The following is a 20,282-nucleotide window of genomic DNA, read 5'->3' as shown; positions in this document are numbered from 1 at the left end:
GATATGGGCTAGCGGCTAAGCCGATTAGCGTCTGGGTCATCGCTGTTAGACGCGATAAAGAAACCCAAACACCTGCTGATGAGCTAACACTGGAAATTAGCGTGACTCAGAGCTATATCAGCGCAGGTTAGTGGTGTCGGATTAGAGCTACAGCACCGGTGTTTATTTACGAAGAGTGCGTCTGCTTTTCTGTGTTCGCTGGCTTCTACCTGCATTCAGAGCTGTGACTGTACAGCTGTATCACAGTGTACTGCAATACAGTAACCTGCAAGAGGGAATACTGAATATACTGCATATAATGATTTAGAAAAAAAGCTTCAAATGTCATCATTAAGCTACGTAATCAAATTATTAAACAATTTTATAAGGTAGCTAGAAGAGTACGTATCTGCAAGTGAAGGTCAGTACGGAACTATATTATCATTCGCATCACTTCCAGGTTTCTGCTACACTTTTGCCCTCGACTTTGTGAGGCGTGGCCTAAGGGGTGGAGTTATAGCAAAGTGCTCAGAGGAAATAAGTGATTTCAGTTGTCCAAAGCCCTATTCAGACTGGATTAGTTATACACATGAAGTGAGCAATGAAATTATTCCCGGAGTATCCCTGGGATTTTCGTCCTCTCCGAATCTGTCATGTCAGTAAATTCTAACGTATTTTACCTTCTATAAAATGAGCAGTAGAAATAGCTTCAGGTAAAATACCTGTATATCCATCTGAACTGACATGTTGGTAAAGATTGTGTTATGTCCTGTAGGAAAATAGGTTCTGCGCTTTTTCCTCAGGATAAAGACACTGCAGGAAGCGCTCGCTCTTTTCTCTTTTCTCTTTTCTGTCACCGAAACCAAGTTTAAAATGCAGAACAATAAAATATAGATGGCGTTTTAAAAGGACATGTCAGAGAAGCGATGCTTTTGAGTTCCTAACACTGGTACAGGCTACAGACGTATTTCGTCCTCCATACTGCCTTCAAGTCCTGTCGGAAATATCGTAATTATGAGGTGAGCGCACTTGAACGCCACCACAAAGTCGTAATTACAAATTGATAACTTGCATTTTTCTATGAGACCTGACTTTCCAAGTTGAAGGCGTGTCAGTAACAGTCACGGAAGCCGCCAAAACAAATGTGTATAATTTAAGTATTAATTTTGCATGTTAAAATAAACTTCTTGTCATTGATGATAGAAAAAATAAATATAAACAAAGGTTTTCTCACACCATCCATTTTTTTCTCACTTCCTGAAGGCAGCACTACTAATGATCAGGTGCGACTTGAGTGGCCACGCCCCTTACAACAAGCGCTTATAATAAAGAAGAAAACAATCAGTTGGTATTAAAATGAGGTGTGAGTAGTACGCACGGCGGTTTTAGCGTGACGAGCACGTGTACATTGTGAAAAGACACGCCCATCTCTGTGATTTCTGTCTAATCCTGTATTCAAGATGGCCGCCTTAATAACATTCCAGCATTCATCTATACATTCATCCTGTAATTTACAGATTACAGATAGTCTGGCTGTGTCCTACATCAACACGTCTGAAGAACTGGATGTGATTTAAGGCAGAAATTTACAAAAAAAAAAAAACATTTTGGGTGACATAAAGTAGACTTCCAATAGTTGTTAGTAATCAAAGAAGTTAAACATCAAACATGATTTTTTTCTAATCAGCTATATCTGGAGAAACATACAAAAACAACATGCAAAAACAACATGCAAAAACAATGGCAACACCAGTGGCACTGTACACACACACACTCTCTGCATGTCTTATGTATATCTGGAAGATATATAAGACATATACAAACTTTCCGCCATCATCGTGATTGCTGTCATGAGCTTTGCTCCAAATAGAAAACCGTTTCTGATCAATCATTCTGATAGATAGATAGATAGATAGATAGATAGATAGATAGATTCTTTATTGTCATTGCACAGAGTACAACAAAATTGAGTGTCCCTCCTAATGGTGCATAAAAATAAAATAAAAGGAGTAAGGGATAATAAATCTAAAAGGATATAAATATTAACATAAACGATCAGATCTGTTCAGTTAAGATAGTAAAGCAGCTGAGATATTGCACTTAACATACTGCACAGTTGAACAGTGTGATCTGGTAAGATTTATACGTTTTAAATATAACAATAGAAATTAAAATGAAAATAAAACTAAGGTATCGCACATTATAGTATTGCACATTCGTTTGTTGAATTGCTATTTTGACTTATGGACAAATTCTTGCAGTTGGGGATAAATAAATATGAAGTAAGAGTCTATAGACGTGTGTGTGTGTGTGTGTGTGTGTGGTGCAAATAGTTCCTAAAATTCAGTGATAGTGTTTCTTAGCGCTCAGTTCTCGAATGGCTCTGGGGTAGAAACTGTTCTGTTAAACAGCTGAAGGCTAAGAATGATTCCTCCATTAAAGTCCACTTTAATCAATATTTCACTTTGACACCATGAGACACGATGATGTAGTGAGAACTGTGACGTTGGCTTTGTTCGCGTACTGAAAATGTAGCATTTGGTTGAAAAACATGAATAAACACATAAGAGATGTTACATAAATGTGTGAACAAATCTGAAAATCTGCACATCTTTGGTTCTCGCACAAATCGGAATTCTGTCTGTCTGGGATTGGTACTGTATTATATGCTTCAGATGAAACATTCTTCATTCTGCTCTGTCTTTCGTTCAGCGTGTTAATGAATGAGACTGGATGTGTGAGAATAACGTGTTTAGGTGCGAGAGGCGGGAACTGAGTGTTAGGGAGGGGTGAAAAAAAAGTGTGTATGTTTGTGTATGAATGAGAGAAGTCTGATGTCATGCAATGATTAACTGGTTTAAATCGAAGTGGTGAAGTTGCTGCTACTCGGAAAAACAAACAGAAAGAAACAGCAGAACTGTATGTGATTTAGAATCTTGCGAAGAGTCTATTAGCTAATCAGCTAAGCAGTGGTTCAAAACGAACACAGGTACGATATACATGACTGCTAGCTGTATGTTGTGTATATATATATATATTTAAATAGTAGCTAACTTTGGGGGCAGTCGTGGCCTAATGGATAGAGAGTTGGCCTTGCAACCCGAAGGTGAACCTGAAGGTTGTGGGCTTGAGTCTCGGGTCTGGCAGGGATTGTAGGTGGGGGGAGTGAATGACCAGCGCTCTCTTCCACCCTCAATACCACGACTGAGGTGAGACCTTTGAGCAAGGCACCGAACCCCCAATTGCTCCCCGGGCGCCGCAGCAAAAAAAAAAGGCTGTCCACTGCTCCGGGTGTGTGTGTGTGTGTGTGTGTTCACTACTGTGTGTGTGTATTTGGATGGGTTAAATGCAGAGCACAAATTCTGAGTATGGGTCACCCTACTTGGCCACAAGTCACTTCACTTCACTTCACTTTACACTTTACTTCATTACATAATCATCTGAATGTGCCTTTTGTAAATACACTGCCACTCCTGTTAAAACTGACTGCACTCTTACAGTGCATTATGGGTAATACATTAATGACTCAGTATGATACAGCTCAGATGTTTCACTGTGATATGATGCAGTAAGTGTAGTTTTGTGCAAATAATTTGATTTTATTCAAAGAAAGAATCATGCTTCCTTAAGTGTTACTGACAGACACATAGGCCACGCCTCCTTCAGTGAGACTGACAGACACGGAGGCCACGCCTCCTTCACTGAGACTGACAGACACAGAGGAGGTGTGGCCTATGTGTCTGGCAGTAACACTGAAGGAGGTGTGGCTTTTATTATTTTATTATTTTATTCGTGGTTTGGTGAGAGAGCCTCATCTTCAACACTGAATCAGTTTTACTGTGTGAATTCAATCCTGAATCATTGGAGTCGACTCATGATTCACAAATCCTGGAATCGGATAATTGACTCTTTTTTAAACCTTTTTTTAACCAATCTTTTAAATGGGTTATGCTCTAGTAAGAACACTACCTAGGCATAAATATACTCTCTTTCTCTCTCTCTCTCACACACACACATGAGCGCACACACACATGAGCACGCACACACACACACATACATGCACACAGACCTCCAGGAAACTGACTGAAAGTGAATAAATGATTTATCACGTCCTGTAGGACGTGTCACGTCTTTTCTCTTTCTCCTACTATCTACCTGCCTCTTCCTTTTTTTCCCGACCCAGCATCCTCTTTCTCTCTCTCTCTCTCTCTTTCTCTCTCTCTCCATCCCTCCCTCACACTTTCTCCTGCCGTTGCCAGGACAACCAGAGAGGCCTGTCCCACCTCGGCTCACCTCACCCTCACACACACACCCACACACACAGTGCAGAGCAGCCATCACAGCTCAAACCCACTCAGCACAAATCACACGCTAGCAAACAGCATGCCCACACACACACACACACACACACACACACACACACACACACACACATACACACACACATACTACCTCACAGCTACTGCACACATGAAGATGATCTTTCATACACACACACATACACATACACACACTGCCTCACAGCTACTACACACATGAAGATGCTCTTTCACACACACACACACACACACACACACACACACACACCTGACCTGCTGCCTGGAGCGAAAAGAAAGAAGGAAAGGGAGGAAATCAATACGCAGTCACATGCAATACTGCACCAAGACACATGTAAGGAATAAAACACTCTGTGTCATGCTGTTATAGGAAAATAATCAATGCTGATTTGCTGTTGCTACCCAGAAGTGTTTCCTTCGCTACAGGACACGCTGGTTTTATTTTTCTAAAGCAGTGTGTCCTGAAGTCTTTTATTCTTCTTATACCACAGTAACTTTCCAACGATGTAAAGTGTTTATTTATTGATGAACTACACATCATCCTTTTCATCAGTTACCTTTAATGTTGTGGAATGACTTCTGAGGAACGTAAGGATTTAGAGTTTTAACACCTACAGCGGGAAGATGCTAATTTTATTTTATTTAGAGATTATTTTGGTCATTTTCGGTGTAGTTCTGAGCAAGTGATTACCCTTAACATTTTTTAATATTTTATTGGTCAAACAAAAAAACTCATTTTGCTTATTTTACCTGAGAACATTGTTCAAATATCTGCTGTCTTTCACTTACCACTGCAGAAAAAATCTCTATTTTCTATTCACTACATATTAAACCTGATTAGTTACTCCATAATCCACATATCACATCATATGAATCATAAGTTGTTTGCTTTTCGTTTGTTTTGTGTTTAATCTAAACTCTATCTATCTAATGCAGTGGTGGAAAGAGTACAAAACTCACTGATTCAAGTAAAAGTACAGCTAGTGGGGTAACAGTTCTCTTGAATAAAAGTAAAGGTAGTCATCAAGAAGATACAAGGAAGAGTAAATAAGCCATCTGGTGGAAAAACTACTTGAGTAATTACTTTACAAATTACATTTTACACGTCTATAATTGACACAAGTAATCTGAAAATGTTTTATTTTCTATACTGTTTTTATGTTAACTAACCAAGTGAGCTATGCTCAAATGAACACCACATCCATTATCAACAGTATATATATATTAAAAAAACCCTAAAATGTTAGTTATCGTTGCTGTAGCTTGCTAGGTTTCTTAGCTAGCTAGCTAGCTCATGTTAATTCATATGTGATTCTAGCTACTTAGCTAACTGTCTAGCAGAGATGCCTCTTACACACTATCCTGTAGTGGAAAGAGACTGAGATATGGTTCGTTCGGATGTGACAGCTAGAACGGGATTTTATTATTTTTTTTACCAAGGTTGTTGGTCTAAGAAATCCATATTAAGACATTCAAACAAAGGACGATGTGTCTGGATTTTGTTTAATTTCATATAAATGAAGTCGTAAGAAAGACACACCACTTGTAACTCCACTCCTAACTCTAATTTTAACCTGGGTAACTTTTCGTACAAACTGAGTCATGCGAATAATTACGAACTTGCAAATGTGAGTCTACGTTGCCTTGCCTACATTACAGTTTCGGCAGATGTTTCCTGATTTTGTCAGACAAAAACTTCACTAATTTACTATCATTTTATTAAAAATGCCATTTTTAGGGGCTACTATTACCTGAACAGATAAAGATACTGCATACTGTTGTATTGAGTATTTTTTTAAACATATTTCTTTGTGTTCATTTCTTACAAGAAATATTTTATAAAGGAAGATTGTATTAATTTTATTTATTTATTTGTTCTTCTTTTTCTTCTTCCACTTCTTCTTCTTCTTCCTATTATTACTATTCTGTTCTTCAGGACGGCCCATGCGAGGGGGAAGGCGGAGGCGGCCATGACGGCGGCACAGAAAGCGCAGGAGGAGTGCAGACTGGCCAGAATCGCAGCTAAAGAGTTCTCACCTTCGTTCCAGCATCGAGGAAACGGTGAGAAACCGAAACACCTAAAAGCACAAAATAACGCAGTTACACTTCAACAGGGCGTCAGATCACAGCCGAGCGGAGACGTGTAGCATTAGTGGGTGGACTGAATCAGTCATGCTAATTAAAATAAATAGATATTAAATAAATAATACATGCTGTTTCTAAAGTTAAGTGGTTTATACCACGGCGCTGCTGAATTCTGGATTCTGATTGGTCAGAAGGTATTGATTAATTCTCTCTAACAGCAGCTCTGACAGTAGTGCAGGTTTATATTAATGCACTCGTTCTGATATGTTATCGTTTCTTTAGTAACAGCTCATTCACAGGGACTTGTATGACAGACGCTCCACATAAACAGATTAAAAAATAATCGTTGATGTGGTGAAGTTTTCTGTAATTTCATTTATGGAAGGAGTCTCCAGTGTCAGTGCTTTGGAACAGTCAGAGGTTTTCTACATAATGTATATGTGTAAATATTTACATGCAATCTTAAAAAATGTATATTTTACACATCGTTTATTTAGAAAATGGAGAGCAATGATGGAGTATTTATATGAAAATTTTGTAGAGATTTATTTCTAAAAATTTGTAATCCATTGCATTTAGCATAAAAAAAGAACGTGTGTAAATGTAATTTTAATCTAAACCATTTCTGTCAATAGAATAATAATGATTATTATTCAGACTGTAATAACAGGATGCACTAAGGTTACAGTTCACCTTTTTTGCCTGCTGTGGGTGGTAAGCGGGAGCTGTGTGTGTGTGTGTGTGTGTGTGTTTGGGTGAGCGTGGTGTGGGAGTGAGTGATGGCACAGGCAACAGGAAAATGAGGGGAGGTCTGGATTGACCTTTATAACGCGCCCACGCGTATCAAGCTTAAACACACACACACACACACACACACACACACACACACACACACACACACACGCAAACACACACACACATTTTCTATCTTTGTAAGAACCCTCAGCAACCAAAGAGAAATTGTAGCTCAAATAAAATAAAAGCTGTAAAAGCTGTATTTTTGTGAGGACTGGGTGAATATGAGGACATTTGACACTGTCCTATTAATGTGAAGACCTATACACACACACACACACACACACACACACGCACACAGACACACACACAGCAGCAGCAGGAACACACAAGTACCCTAGTATAGCCGCACAGCTACACTCACACAGTGTTAAAAAATGAGTTGCATTTTTAAAGTATTGTTAAAGTAAAAAACAATCAGAAACATTTTAAAAGATAAAAAACTTACAATAACATAGTAGCATCACTGTGCACACCTCTAAACTAATACATTTTTTCACTTCACAGATTTTTAGTTGGATTCAGGTCTGAGCTCTGGCTCAGTCATACAAAAACATTGATCCTCTTTTGCCATTATTTTGTCGATTTGGATGCGTGCTTTGGGTCATTGTCGTGCTGAAGGGTGAAATTCCTTTTCTTCAGCTTACTATCAGACACCTGAATGTTTTGCACTAAAATCGACTGCTATTTGTAGTCTATTTTCTACTATTTTGCTATTCATGATTCCCTCCACCTTGAGAAAAGACCCGGTTCTGGCTGAAGAAAAGCAGCCCTAAAGCATGATGCTGCCACCACCATGCTTCACCATAGGGATAGTGTTCTTTCGGTGATGTGCTTTTTTTTGCATCAAACATACCTATTGGAATTATGGAATTGTTATACCTTTTGGAATTGGTCTCATCAAACCATAACACATTTTGCTACATGGGTTGGAGTGATTTAGTTGAGCTTGGATGTTTTTTTTGTGAGAAAGTCTAGCCACCCTGCCCCATAGCCCAGACATGAAGAATATGAGAGATTGATGTCACTTGTGCAGACAGTAATCAGTACTTGTAAGATGTTCCTGAGCTACTTTAATGTTGCCGTAGGTCTCTTGGCAGCCTCCCTGGTAAGTTTTTGTCTTGTTCTTTTATAAATTTTGGAGGGACGTCCTGTTCTTGGTGATGTAACTGTGGCGCTCCATTTTCTCCACTTCCTGATGATGACCTTCATGGTGTTCCATGGTACATCTAACATTTTGGAATTTTTTGTACCTCTCTCCTGATCAATACCTTTCGACTGTGGGACCCTGTACAAGCTTTGTAAGCTCTTTGTGGACCATGGCTTCATCGGTCAGGTGAAATGAAGAAGATGTGAAGAAAATCCTACAGAAACAGCTGGACTTTATTTGGGGTTAATCAGAATAATTTCATTGATGACAGCTGTATGATCATTACTTTTGAGCATGAGATTGAATGTGATTGGTTCAGCCACATCCTCAATTATAAAAGGGTGTGTATACTTATGCAACAAGGTTAATATAAATTTTTATTTTTCCTATTCTTTCCTATTCCTATTATTTTTCCCTAAAATGTTTCTGATTGTTTTTTCACTTAATTTTTATACTTTCACATTGAAGGTACAAAAAGTTCTGACATGATTTATCCTGGTTTCATTTTTTTTTTTTACATCACAAAAACCTGCCATTTTAACCGGGGTATGTAGACTTTTTATATCCATTGTAAGTCTAAGCCGTGTTTTCCCCCCAGCCTTGTCTTGTGCTTTTCTAGTTCCTATTTTTGTCCTTGTCCTCATCCTTAGTGGGTTTTTTTTCAGGTTTTGACCCTGGACTGTCTCTGCTTTTGCCACGCTGTATTTTGATCATCTGTAATTCTCTGATTAACCCAATGGATAAAATTGAACATGAATTAAAAATTAAAATGATGGAGCAGGTCACAGATCTGAAATGTGTTTATGATGGAATATTAGCATACAGTGGCATTTTCTTTTTTTCAATCCATTATTATGATTCCTGTTACAGCTTGTTTTTCTTTTAAGATAGCAAACCTTTATATATAGAGATAAAAAACTAGGCTTGTTGATGAGTTATGGATTAGCGCATTCGATTTGATATCATTAGCGTATATTAAGAAAAGCTGTTCAATATATGGGACGACTTTTAAATAATTGCAAAGAAACCAGAACAGAAAATGTGTGTGTGTGTGTGTTTGTGCAGGAGTGGAGTGTGAGAGGCCGAAGCCGCAGCCCTCGAGCGACAACGACGTGGAGATGATGTCGAGCGAGACTCCGGACAGCACCGAGCTCTACATGAAGGGCTCAACTCCTCCAGAGCTCACTCCTGACGCCAGCCCGGGTCCAAGTCCCACCTCCAAACCTCGGGCCCGCCCCAAAAATGCCCGCTTCCTGCGACAGAGCGCTGTGGACGACGAGAGGGGTGGAGCCTCTGAAATTCAGGTTCTGGTGGAGGGCCGAAGCCACGGTAGGCCAAGTGGAGGGGGTGGATTAGGGGAGGAATACCTGAGAACGGCGAACACCAACGGACACCGGCACTCCTCATCCAATCACAAGGCGTCATCGCGGGAGCACGGCTCGTCCAATCACAAGCCGTCATCACGGGAGAAGTGGGCGGAGTGGACTTCACACCGTACACAGACGCGGCTGCTCGAGCAGGATGAGGAGAAGCTGAGCAACTACGAGATGGAGATGAAGCCGTTGCAACCCATGGACTCCAACTCCCAGAAGCCCTATGGGCAAGGGGAGGAGCGTCACCGGGGCAAGAACCGGGGCAAAAACCGGGACCGAGAAAGAGACAGGGAGAGAGACAGGGACAGAGAGAAGGAGAGAGAGAGAGAGGACACGGCACGGCCCAGTGTGGACTCGGTGCAAAAGCTGGACAGTCTACGAGTGGGGGAGAAACTGGAGGCTCGGCCTCTGCGCAGGGACCTCATGCTCTCGCCCCCGCAAAAATCCTCACCCATTGCACTAGAACACGACAACGGGAATCACACACAGCTCAAAGCCAACTCGGTGAGTGTCCACACACACACACACACACACACACAGTCCGAGGGAGCAAAATTGGCCATGTTCTCTGGATGGGAGGGGCATACTCTCACTCCCCTGTCAATCACAGTGACACACCTGAATATATTCGTTCTAAAACCTTTTTTTAAAAGAATATAAAGATTACATTACATCTACAGCCAACAATTTACTTCACGATACGCAAAAGAGGCACCAATATGGCAGCCAAATAGCTTCAGCATACTTGTAGAGCGTATAGAAGCTCGCAGTCTCTCTGTGGTTTCGTATTGTCCGTCGTGTACGAGTGCACCAGCACTGCAGGTGGCGCTGTTACACTTTCATGACAAATTTCTACAACTACAGGAAACCGACTTCTCCTTAAAATCATCCGTCTTGGAATGAATCAGAATGGGGATGCCTCGCTAGTCACGACCAATCACAGGTTCGGTTGTGTAGCGTGTTTGTCTGTGGAGTTCGCCCCGCTATGATGAGAGCAACTTCCGCACAATGTCCGTCAACAATCGCTCCAGTTCCGCCATCGTTTTCCTGGATTTCAGTCAGATGTTTTCTCTACATGAAGTACGCTGAGACTTTCTTATTAATCATTACCTGAGAGAACTTTTTCACCTCAGCAAAAAACTTTTTCTGAAAACAGGTGGATGGAAAGAGCACTACAGAGCAGGCCAAACAACCTCGACCATGTCACACACACACACACACACACACACACACACTGCGCCGGCCGGGTGTACCTTGGTAACAGCAGCTCGCTAAAGTGGCCTCACATTGGCTGCTTCACACTGTTGCTAGGGAACAGCTTATGCATTGCTCTGATATTAGCCAATAGGAGAGTGTGTGTGAGTTACAGAGTGGGGGGTGTGTATGTGTGTGTGTGTGTGTGTGTGTGTGTGTGTGTGTGTGTGTGTGTAGCTGCAGAGAGTCAGGGAGTGCAGGATAGTTGTGTAAAACAGGTTTACACAACACACCAACACACTGAGGGGAAAGATGTAGGTCTACAAATCAATACATACAGTAAAGTAAAATCTCAGCATGCAATTTATATTAAAAATATTAAATAAATCTGAAGTAACTTCTCATACGTAGTGATGTTTATGCGATTTATTTAATATTTTAACACAAATTTACGGCTCGGTGTTTTGTATATGTCATTGTGATGCTAATTTGTCATGATATTCCTATTCGTATTAAACCGTGACAGAGTGTGTGTGCTCCATTGCACGTGTTGTTGTTGCAAGAAACACACGCTTCACTCGTCACAGCCTGATTTCATGCCTCGCATGTTCCTCGTGTAGTGTGTGTCTTCGTGTGTGTGTGTGTGTGTGTGTGTGTGTGTGTGTGTAGCCGTAAACACAGCTGCAGAATCACATCAATTAAAAATCGCATGCGGACGGACGCTCATCATCTTTGAAGCGTGAGCACAATGCAGCCTCATTTCCATGCCGATCCTAATTATCTGCTGAGTGGCACGAGATAGAGATCAAACAAACATCGCAACAGATCTGCGTGCGTGTGTGTGTGTGTGTGTGTGTGTGTTTATGTTTTGGTAGGAACCAAATGTCCCCATAAGGACAGGAATATCTGACAAGTTTGACCCTCTGGGGACTATTTATTTGTTTATTTGTTTGTTTGTTTGATTTTTTCTGCAGCTTTTATTTAAAGAACTAAAAGAGGCAAAAGTTTTCGTTTTATTTGCTGAGGTTAAGGTTAGTGTATGTGTGTGTGTGTGTGTGTGTGTGTGTGTGTGTGTGTGGGTGGTTGTGTGTGAGGTGGGTTGTGTTCGATGTGTGTATTCATATCTTTATGGGAACATGATTATGCTCACACACTGACTTTAAGCGAAACAAAAATATATGTAAATGAAGCATATAAACATACACACTGTAGATAGCAGCTTTGTGTTTATTGTGTGTGTGTGTGTGTGTGTGTGTGTGTGATCTCAGTGTCGGACAAATTGCATGAGGATGATGGTTAACGCTAAGTAATGATAAGAAATATTGATGTTTTCTTCCTCCCTCCTCCTCTCTCTCTCTCGCTCTCTCTCTCTCTCTCTCCTTACAGGGCTCCAGTTCAATTCTGGTTGTCATGGTGATTTTGCTCAACATCGGAGTTGCCATTCTGTTTATTCACTTTTTTATTTAAAACTCTTGTTATTTCCTTTATTCCCTCTTAATTTATCTTATTTATGAATCGGTTGTGAGTGTTTATCCGGCTCCGGCTACATCTGATCTGATTAAAGGGAGCATAAATCACAAGGACGGAGGAAGGAAAGAAGGAGACACAAAAACGAATTTACAGTCAACTCGGGGCTCAACTTTCTTTTTTCTCTCCACTTCTCCAAAGAGGTCTTGTTTTTGTTCACGTTTTTTCTTTAGCATTAATGTTTTAAGATTCTTCATTACTACACTTGTTTTTTTTTATCTGTCTTTTCTGGCGTTCTTGACTTTTCCATAGCTTTTTCTTTGTTGTTGTTTTTGTTTTTTTGTTTGTTTTTTTTTGGATAGTGGACTTGAATGTATGGTGGTGCGAGACAGAGTGTGTGTGAGGTGGTGTGAGCTCACAGGTGAACTTTACTCCATTGAAACGTTGTATTGATGTCATTGGCGGGGAAACGGTCCCGTGTCTGTACTCACCGCTCCTCCATCCCGTCTCATCACTCCATCTGGACTCAGCTTCATCTTCTCATTCCTGGTCAGGAAGGGCCGGGTCAGGAACTGTAGAATCAGGATAGGTTCTGTTTTGGAGAGCACAAAGAAAATTACACATAAACACACGTTTGCACTGCATGTTTAGAAACAGGAACGTTCCCAAACCAGAACCAGTTTAAGTTCATTTTCCTCCACGATGACACCATCATAGGATAAGTGCTCAGATTAAAATAAAAATACAGGCGAAAAGCCTTGTTGATGAAAGGGATTTTACACTCTAATAATAAACAGCTGGGATAAAAAAGACCATGACTGAGTCAGTTTGGAAGCCCGGGGCTGGGGCGTAGTTAGGAGAGTGTATTTTGGGTTTAAAATATTTTATGATGGTTCCAAATGCTTATTCAGGAATTTAACATAACTCATACAACATAGCTGATTATATAAGTATTAAATAACATGTTTTACTCAGTAACTATGTTATAATGATTAATAAAAGGTCAACGTAAAATGAACGTTTATTTAATCACATTTTATTGGCTACTAGTTCTTACGGTGAGAAAGAATCAGGAATCCCAGACTCTCATTTATCAGACTTCTAAATTTGTGCGTAAGAAACGCCAGAACACGCAGGAAAATTGTCATTTATCACGTGTGCATATGCACAGCTCTATGAAATGGATGTTTATAAACCCTACACGCTCTAAGTTGCTCTGCCCGTGCATGGCCACGCTCATTTGCATAAAGAAACGCCCCCGAATCACCATATATGGTAAAGACTTTCCCTTCACAAAGCCCAGTAGCCTGCACGTGGCACTGCTTGTTGCTGACAACGTGGTGAACGACAATTAGGTAGAGATAACGGTTTAAACTGGTTTATTTGGTTCTTTTACCAAACAAGTGGTTTGTCTAAGAAATGAATATGAATGATTTTTTTAGATTTTATGGCTACGTGTGCAGTCTATTTACATTTAGAAAATCTACAATGGCGTGAAAATCTCACATTATTGTTGTCTTTTGTGCTATTTGGAAATATAGTGCAGCGTGAGCGATATGAACGTAAGACGCGAGTCACTATTCAGCTCCTAGTTGGAAAATCTCGTAGTTGGTCTGCACTTTCTCGTTGAAATATACTCATGGCTTAAAAACTCAACTCAAATCTCACTGCATGTCAGTTTATCTGTGATTTCACTTTTCTACCACTAGGGGGTTTCTGCATACGCGTGGTCAGGAGTGTGCGTAAATATACGCACCTCTTCCTAGACAAGAAGAAACTGATAAATAATGTTCTATGTGTAGAAAATTGCAGACACACGTTTGATAAATGAGACTCCTGATTTTATAATGTAAGATGTCATTTCTGCCGTATTACTAGCAAGATAAATATTTGCAGTGGAACTGTCATAAAGGTATTTTATTTCCTATGATGATCCATGTTAAAGCTTGGGTAAAGGTTGATGGTAAATTGTGCTTCTCCTGCTGTCTGACGTCCACCGAAATTTCATGAGCGTGTCACATTTATCGCTCTGATTTTATTTAGCGTATTTCCTCATCTGCCCCAGCACATGGAGCTAGCTTTTAACCTAACAATCTAGGTTTTAAACTTCAGCTAGCTTTCATTTCTACACCACAACATTACACATTTAGCTCATTCTTCATAGCAGACTCATATTCACAATGTGTCATCCATTTTTTTTTTAGTTTCATTGACAGACCTCATTGTTTAAACACCGTCTGAATGTTGGATGAGGGCTAACACATGATATCCTGTAAGGTATTAAATCCCGACGGGGTGCCATTAATTAACGAGGAACGTCGGCACCCACTTCACCGCACACACCCGAGGAAGCCGCTGTTGTCGACCAGTGTCAGAGACTGTTAACGTTTTTTTTCCAAAACTGCTGCTTTCAAAAAAATATTTATTGAAAAATGATTTAAAAAAAGATTTTTTAGCTATTTGCAAGATGTCTGGAAAAAATGCCGACTGCCTTGTTTTTTAAAGAGACCAATTTGCATGCTGATGTATGGTTTAGTTTTGTAAAGCTACCTTCTGAGACAAATAAGGATATAAAAGTCTTCTAGTTTTGGAAGCAGTATATGGTTGCTTTTTATTTTTATTTAGTAATTTATTTGTGTATTTCTTTTTTCTTAAACCCTGACAAAAATATTGAATCTACCCCAGCACTGCAGTGACGTCTTTCCAAAAAAAAAAAAGAGAAAAATCATCTTTCAGAAGGACCCAAACATCTGAGATGAACTCCTCATCGAACCAAAAGGGAATAAACACTCGAAGAGATGTGTCCGCTTTATTTTTTTCTAGCCAGCTCACTGAACTCAAAGACTCTGAGCTGTGTGTGTTTTTTTATAGCATGTGTGTGTGTATGGGGCCTGTATCTCCCGCCTGAGTCACTGATCGCTCACAGTCTGTGCTCTCTCCCTTTATCTCTCTTTTCCTCCCTTCTCCCACCACATCAATTTTCAAAAAGAAAAAAGAAGAAAAAAAAAACGTGCAGTGAAATGGTGATGGAAAGGAACGGAAAAACAAAAAGGTGGAGGCCAAAGCTGCTGAAATCCAGTGCTGGTTTTAACACACCCTCGTCCGCAAGCGTCAGGAGCGGAAAAGACTCGAGTAACAGTACTTTGTTAAATGACTGTTATTGACAGAAAAAATGTACTTTTTCCACCTTACAGTTTTATTTCGACCTCATTACAAATCTCTGTGACTGTGCTCTATACGTCAATAGAACAGACTCCTGCGCATTTTATTTGCATTTTATTTACACTTCATTTTTCCAATTTATTAATATGAAAAATAAACTATACTGCCAATTCATTATCTACTGTTCATCAGTTAAATAAAAGTATTTACTTTTTACTTTTTAATACTTGAGTACATTTAAAAGTCGCAACATTTTGACTTGCGTACATTTAACTGAATAAAATTTTCATACGTGTTCTATCCTCTATTCTATTCTTCTTTTATTAAGTAGAATTTGTCAGCATATGATTTTCCCACAGCTGATAGGCGTCCTCTCTCCGTTAGGGATCACATAAACATCACTGTAGAAGTCATTTACGTGACTTAAGCCAGCTTTACGCTGTACGAGTTTGCTTTCTCAGACAAAAGCTGCACATCGTAAAAGAATTCTTTTAGTACTACTGTGACCAAAGATGGCCGACGACAAAGTCATGTCAGTGTGAGAAATTTCTGATTAAAATCTCAGTGCGTGCTCACTGCTATTACACTCGTCTAAAATCCACCAATAGGTGGACAGCAATCTCACGGGACAACTACAAATACAGTAGCGTCAATAGGGAAATGTAAATGAAACATGATAATGGACAGAAAAATATTTCCTTATTACCGCAAGCTTACTTTGAACAGTATTTGTGTTTATAATCGGACATGGAGAACACACGTTATCACGCAGTTTGTTATAGAATTCGGCTGAGATTTTATTGGAATCTCGTACAGTGTGATGAGTAATAAACTGCGGAAATTGCGCCGTGTAAAACCGGCTTAACTCTGAAGGCGTTGTGATTTAGCGCAATTGCTTTTTCTCAAAGAAGCAAAAATGGCCAAAACATCAAGTTCACAACCTCATTTAAGTTATGATGTTGAGCTAACTACATATCCAGCTTCAGGTAGCTACGTTACAATATTTTATTGAATACTGTTCAACATTTTTTTAAATAATTAACAGTAAAAGTACCTTTTGATAGCTCAGTAGCTGTACTGCCTAGCTAACTACGAAGCTAGTTAGTTCAATAGGGAGTTATGTACAGTGTATAAATGATGTAATGCTATCCAGCCTATTAGCTAGCTAGCTTTTTACATTTACCTCGGTGACATCATCAGCCACCCCTTCGTCATGCTAGCTAGATTATTTAAAAAATCAAGGTACTGGAAGATAACTAGCTTTATCAAACACCCATTTTGATCATGTTAACACTTTTGTTTTATTTAATGAATGTGACGGCCATGAGACACCACAAACTCGGCACAGTGAAGATGACCACGTGAATGATTTCAGCCAGTTGAACTGTAACTTCATATAGTATGCTAGCTACTTAGCAATTTGATATGAAAATATACAAGTAAGATATATAACAAATTTCCAAGGAAATGGTTTTAACAATGTTTATTAGATAAGTCTATGTTTTAAATGTTTATACACGCTTACAAACCTTAACAGGAAGTCAACGAGAGTGTGTTAAAACCAGCACTGAATGCAGGTTACTGGTCACATGATCTGGTATAAACGTTACAGTTGGATGGCCTGGTGTACACACTCCATGTGCGGTGTGTAATGTGTGCGTGTGTGTGTGTGTGGGAGATATTGGGAGACGAAAACGAAGCATGCGGTGGCTGAAATCTCCTCTGTAACCTCCATCCTGCCCAGACGGACGCACCACGACCCTGCGGTCGGCCATCGCATGCCCGAGCATGCCCACTTCTTTTACTCTCTTTCTCTTATTCCGTTCTTTACTTTTGTTTTCCTGGGAGTTTGTCAGTTTTTTGAGTTATGTGGAGAACATAATGAAAGTGTTTGAAAGTAAGCTCTTGTTTTTGTGGTCATTAAAAAAAACGGGTTCTCATTTTATCACTGCCTTCTTTTATTAAACGTTGATGAAATGACGTCTAACATGGATGTAACTTACTCTAATCTAGCCAGGGTTACTGTTAATGAAAACTACAGCTGCGGGGAAAATGCATACTGCTCAATACATCCACATTTTATTTTTAAACTCATAGATTAATACTACTTCTACTACTACTACTACTACTAATAATAATAATAATTATTATTAGTAGTAGTAGTAGTAGTAGTATTTATTTATTAGTTAGTTAGTTAGTTATCGAGGCACATTTTCTTTCTTTACCCAGAAACTATGTTTAAAACTAAACAATACACAAACAAAAATCACTAAAACTAAAATTTAAAACTGCAGCTAAATAGAACCTGGTACACTTTCACCCAAAAAGATGGGGTTTTTACAGTAAAAAAAAAACTACAGCTAAAAGGAAACTAGAATTACTGCCTTCAGAACTAACTGAAATAAAATAAAATGCAAATGTACATTTATATTTCTTTGTTCATTTGTTTTTTTTTTTTTTGCAGTGTATCCTTAAATTTTGCTAACTGTAGTTATGTAAATATCCTCACTCCATTTCTGCGGATTCAAATTTAATAAAATTGTTTATTTCCTTAACTACAATTACTAACAAATTAATAATGATTAAAATTGTCATTACATGTCAAAACAAAACCACTAAAACTAAGCTGAATTTCAAAAGAAAAATAAAAAAATAATATAAAATCCAATATAAAATATAAATAATATGTAAATATAAATATATCTAATATAAAATTTCAAGAAACCCAGACTAACTCTGAGTATAGCAAACTGTTCTTTATAATCTTCAGTCCCATTAAGACTCCGCCCCCAAACATCTGACCACACCCACTTTCGAAAACAAACCAAATCCAAATCAGTATTTCTAGAGAGACAGCTCATCCTCGCAGGGTGTTTGCATGCAGTGTGTGTGTGTGTGTGTGTGTGTGTGTGTGTGTGTGTGTGTGTGTGTGTGTGTGCCTGTGTTTAAAATTCCGACAGTGTTACTCATGCTAATGCTAACTCCACTTCAGACGCTCCTTTAGACGTTCAAGCTGTTCATCCCAGACGCCTCCTAACAACTTCCTGAAGAAAAGGGATTTTCTTTTTTTTTTTATCATATTACGTAACTACAGCTTCTGTGTTTTTTCATTTCTTTCTTGTCTTTCTGTTATGTTATTCCCAACATTTCCTGACAAAATACTATCCATTAACACACACACACACACATGCACATGAAATGTGAAGAAAACAACAAGTCTACCTTCCCCCTGTTGAGAAGCCTGAGATGGTATATTCCAGCACATACACACACACACACACACACACACACACACACTCTGAATGCGGAGTGTGTTTCAGACTGTGCGTAGAGGAAGGAATGAGTGTTGAGAAGATTCTCATATTGAACTGCAAACACACACACACACACACGCACATGTGCCAAAAATATAAATCATTTTAAAGGTTTACAAGGAAATTATTTATTTATTTATTTAGCAGAGGCTTTTATACCTAGTGAAATTTAACTTTAGTCAAATATATAGTTTATGATTCTTTTTTTTTCAGGGACAAATTAACGTAGAGGTTTTGCCGCATTCTTATAAGAAACACAAAGCACTTGGAAAATCTTAGTATTACTCATGAGAGAAGCAAGTCTTATTGCATCATCAATTCTAAAAGCCAATCATGTTACTACATGCAAATGATGCATTTTGGAAGATTTTTTTCTATTAAATATATATATATATATATATATATATGTAGGTGGGAGTGTTTCTGAAGTGTGTGTGAGTGTGTGTCTCTGCAGGGTCACAAAGCCACTTTCAGTAGAGATTGCTGCAAACGAATCGCCACGCCGAGTTCCGCCCTGTCCCAAAAGCAGAAGAGGATTATGGGTTGTTAGGAGAGAGGAGGGAAACAGGGGATATTAAGACCCTCTGAGTGTGTGTGTGTGTGTGCGTGTGTGTGTGGTAATGCGTTCACAGCTGGTCAAACATTTTAAATTAATGTTTTAGTGAAGCAACTTTATTCCACAGCCAGTAAAATCATTTTCAGTGTAACACGTCTCCCGAAGTGAGAGACTGCAAAGGCCCCAGTACTTAGTAGTACTTAATAGGAGCTAATCTGAAAACTTTTCTGTAAAGAAAAATATGTTTCTCTTTTATTCAAAATGGACGCCTCTACGATGTTCAGATGTTAACTACACAGTGCAGTTTAGTTCATATTTAGCCACAGAGTTACAGTATAATACAAAAAAAAGAAAACTGCAAAAACCAAACATGGCTGATCACACAGAGGCCACGCCTCCTTCACTGTGACTGACAGATTAAAAAGGCTACGCCTCCTTCACTGTGGTACAAAATATTATTAAAGATAACATATAGATAAGGTTTGGTTACATACACTACACTTCACCTTAGACTGACTGCATGATAGGATAATACTGTCAAAAATAATGAGCGACTTCGTTTCCACATTCAGATACATTCATTTTCAAATCTGTTATTGTCAATGACAAACAAAGCCAACAGTCTAATTATATATAGGGTTTTCCTTGTACAGTCAAATCAACAAATAACCCTGAGAACATCGTACACACAGTGAAGCATGGTGGTGGTAGCATCAAGTTTAGCATTATCCTTCCTTTCTTTTTTGCTTTTTGACTAATCCTGTCTTTATCCAGGGACTGAGTTTTGGTGGATGGCTTCCTCTAGTCAGAGTAACGGTTGTGCCGTATTCTTTCATCCTCAAAGTTCGGGATTTTTTTTATAACCAAACC

The 20,282-nt window shown here is 39.1% G+C and overlaps 1 protein-coding gene and 1 long non-coding RNA gene across 2 annotated transcripts in view; one reads left to right on the top strand and one right to left on the bottom strand.

The window, feature by feature from the left end:
* The window catches only part of jph3b (junctophilin 3b), a 52,335-nt gene extending 34,452 nt beyond the window's left edge, over positions 1–17,883 (top strand). Inside the window, exons 3-5 of the mRNA XM_026946664.3 lie at positions 6,253–6,377; positions 9,412–10,223; positions 12,300–17,883. Coding sequence (XP_026802465.1) covers positions 6,253–6,377; positions 9,412–10,223; positions 12,300–12,380 — 1,018 coding nt within the window. The 3' untranslated portion in view covers positions 12,381–17,883. The remainder of the gene's footprint in view (positions 1–6,252; positions 6,378–9,411; positions 10,224–12,299) is intronic.
* Positions 6,270–18,864, bottom strand: LOC117597741 (uncharacterized). The gene is made up of 3 exons (XR_004578489.2): positions 18,765–18,864; positions 12,872–12,972; positions 6,270–6,394 (listed from the first exon to the last, which is right to left on the bottom strand). It is a non-coding gene; the product is annotated as an uncharacterized LOC117597741 (long non-coding RNA).
* Between the last annotated feature and the right edge of the window lie 1,418 nt (positions 18,865–20,282).

This window comes from Pangasianodon hypophthalmus, chromosome 7 (genome assembly GCF_027358585.1).
Source record: "Pangasianodon hypophthalmus isolate fPanHyp1 chromosome 7, fPanHyp1.pri, whole genome shotgun sequence".
NCBI lineage: Eukaryota > Metazoa > Chordata > Actinopteri > Siluriformes > Pangasiidae > Pangasianodon > Pangasianodon hypophthalmus.
Note: the sequence above shows the minus strand (reverse complement) of the source record. Positions and strands in the feature narration are given on the sequence as shown.